At 45.2% G+C, this 817-nt stretch overlaps 1 protein-coding gene across 1 annotated transcript in view; it reads left to right on the forward strand.

Annotated features, from left to right (window-relative positions):
• Position 1: 1 nt before the first annotated feature.
• LOC131880878 (RNA exonuclease 4-like) overlaps positions 2-817 on the forward strand; it is a gene marked incomplete at its 5' end in the record, with an annotated part of 1,351 nt that continues 535 nt past the window's right edge. The window contains 3 exons of the mRNA XM_059227637.1: positions 2-88; positions 170-387; positions 449-772. Coding sequence (XP_059083620.1) covers positions 2-88; positions 170-387; positions 449-772 — 629 coding nt within the window. The remainder of the gene's footprint in view (positions 89-169; positions 388-448; positions 773-817) is intronic.

Here is an 817-nt window from a genome sequence, read left to right on the forward strand (position 1 = left end):
CTGGATCGCTCTCTTGGCATCTCTGCCCAAAGGCCCTCCTCCTGCCTCAAAACGACCCCGTTACACGCCTCAGCCAGTGAGTCAGCCAGTGAGTATCAATTCACGATTGAGTCGCCAGACAAACTGCATGCACCATCTTCTATCCAAACCCTCATGCTTACTATCTTAGGCTCCCAATGTAGCAAAATCGCTAAAACCCATTGAAGCCAAAGTACCGGATATTTGGTTCGATGATGTGGACGAAACATTGTTAGATCCGGAAGATTTAGAATTACTCCGTAAAAACGACACGAAGTCAGCCTCTGGTATTAAAAAAAACCTTGACACAAGCCAGAGTTCGGAACCATCGGAAAAAACTGGTTTGGTCAAGGAGAAAGGATTCAAAGGGTAAATAGCCATAAGAAAGATCCGAAGCTTTCGAAAGTACCATTGTTAACTTTTGTTTCAGATTGACCAAGATTATTGCTATTGATTGTGAAATGGTTGGCGTTGGACCTAAGGGGACGAATTCGATTCTGGCTCGAGTGTCCATCGTTAATCATTTTGGCCATTGCATTTTCGATAAGTATGTCAAGCCCATGGAAAAGGTCACGGACTATCGTACTGCTGTAAGTGGGATCCGTAAACAGGATCTCGTAAATGGCGAGGATTTCAAATCCGTCCAGATGGAAGTGGCCAAGATGTTTCAGGATCGAATTGTGGTTGGACATGCAATCAAGCACGATCTCGACGTGTTGCTGTTGACCCATCCCAAAAGAATGATTCGAGACACATCCATGTACAAACCTTTCCGCGCGGCCTTCAACAATCGAACTCC

The sequence above is a fragment of the Tigriopus californicus genome, chromosome 1 (genome assembly GCF_007210705.1).
Source record: "Tigriopus californicus strain San Diego chromosome 1, Tcal_SD_v2.1, whole genome shotgun sequence".
Classification (NCBI taxonomy): Eukaryota; Metazoa; Arthropoda; class Copepoda; order Harpacticoida; family Harpacticidae; genus Tigriopus; species Tigriopus californicus.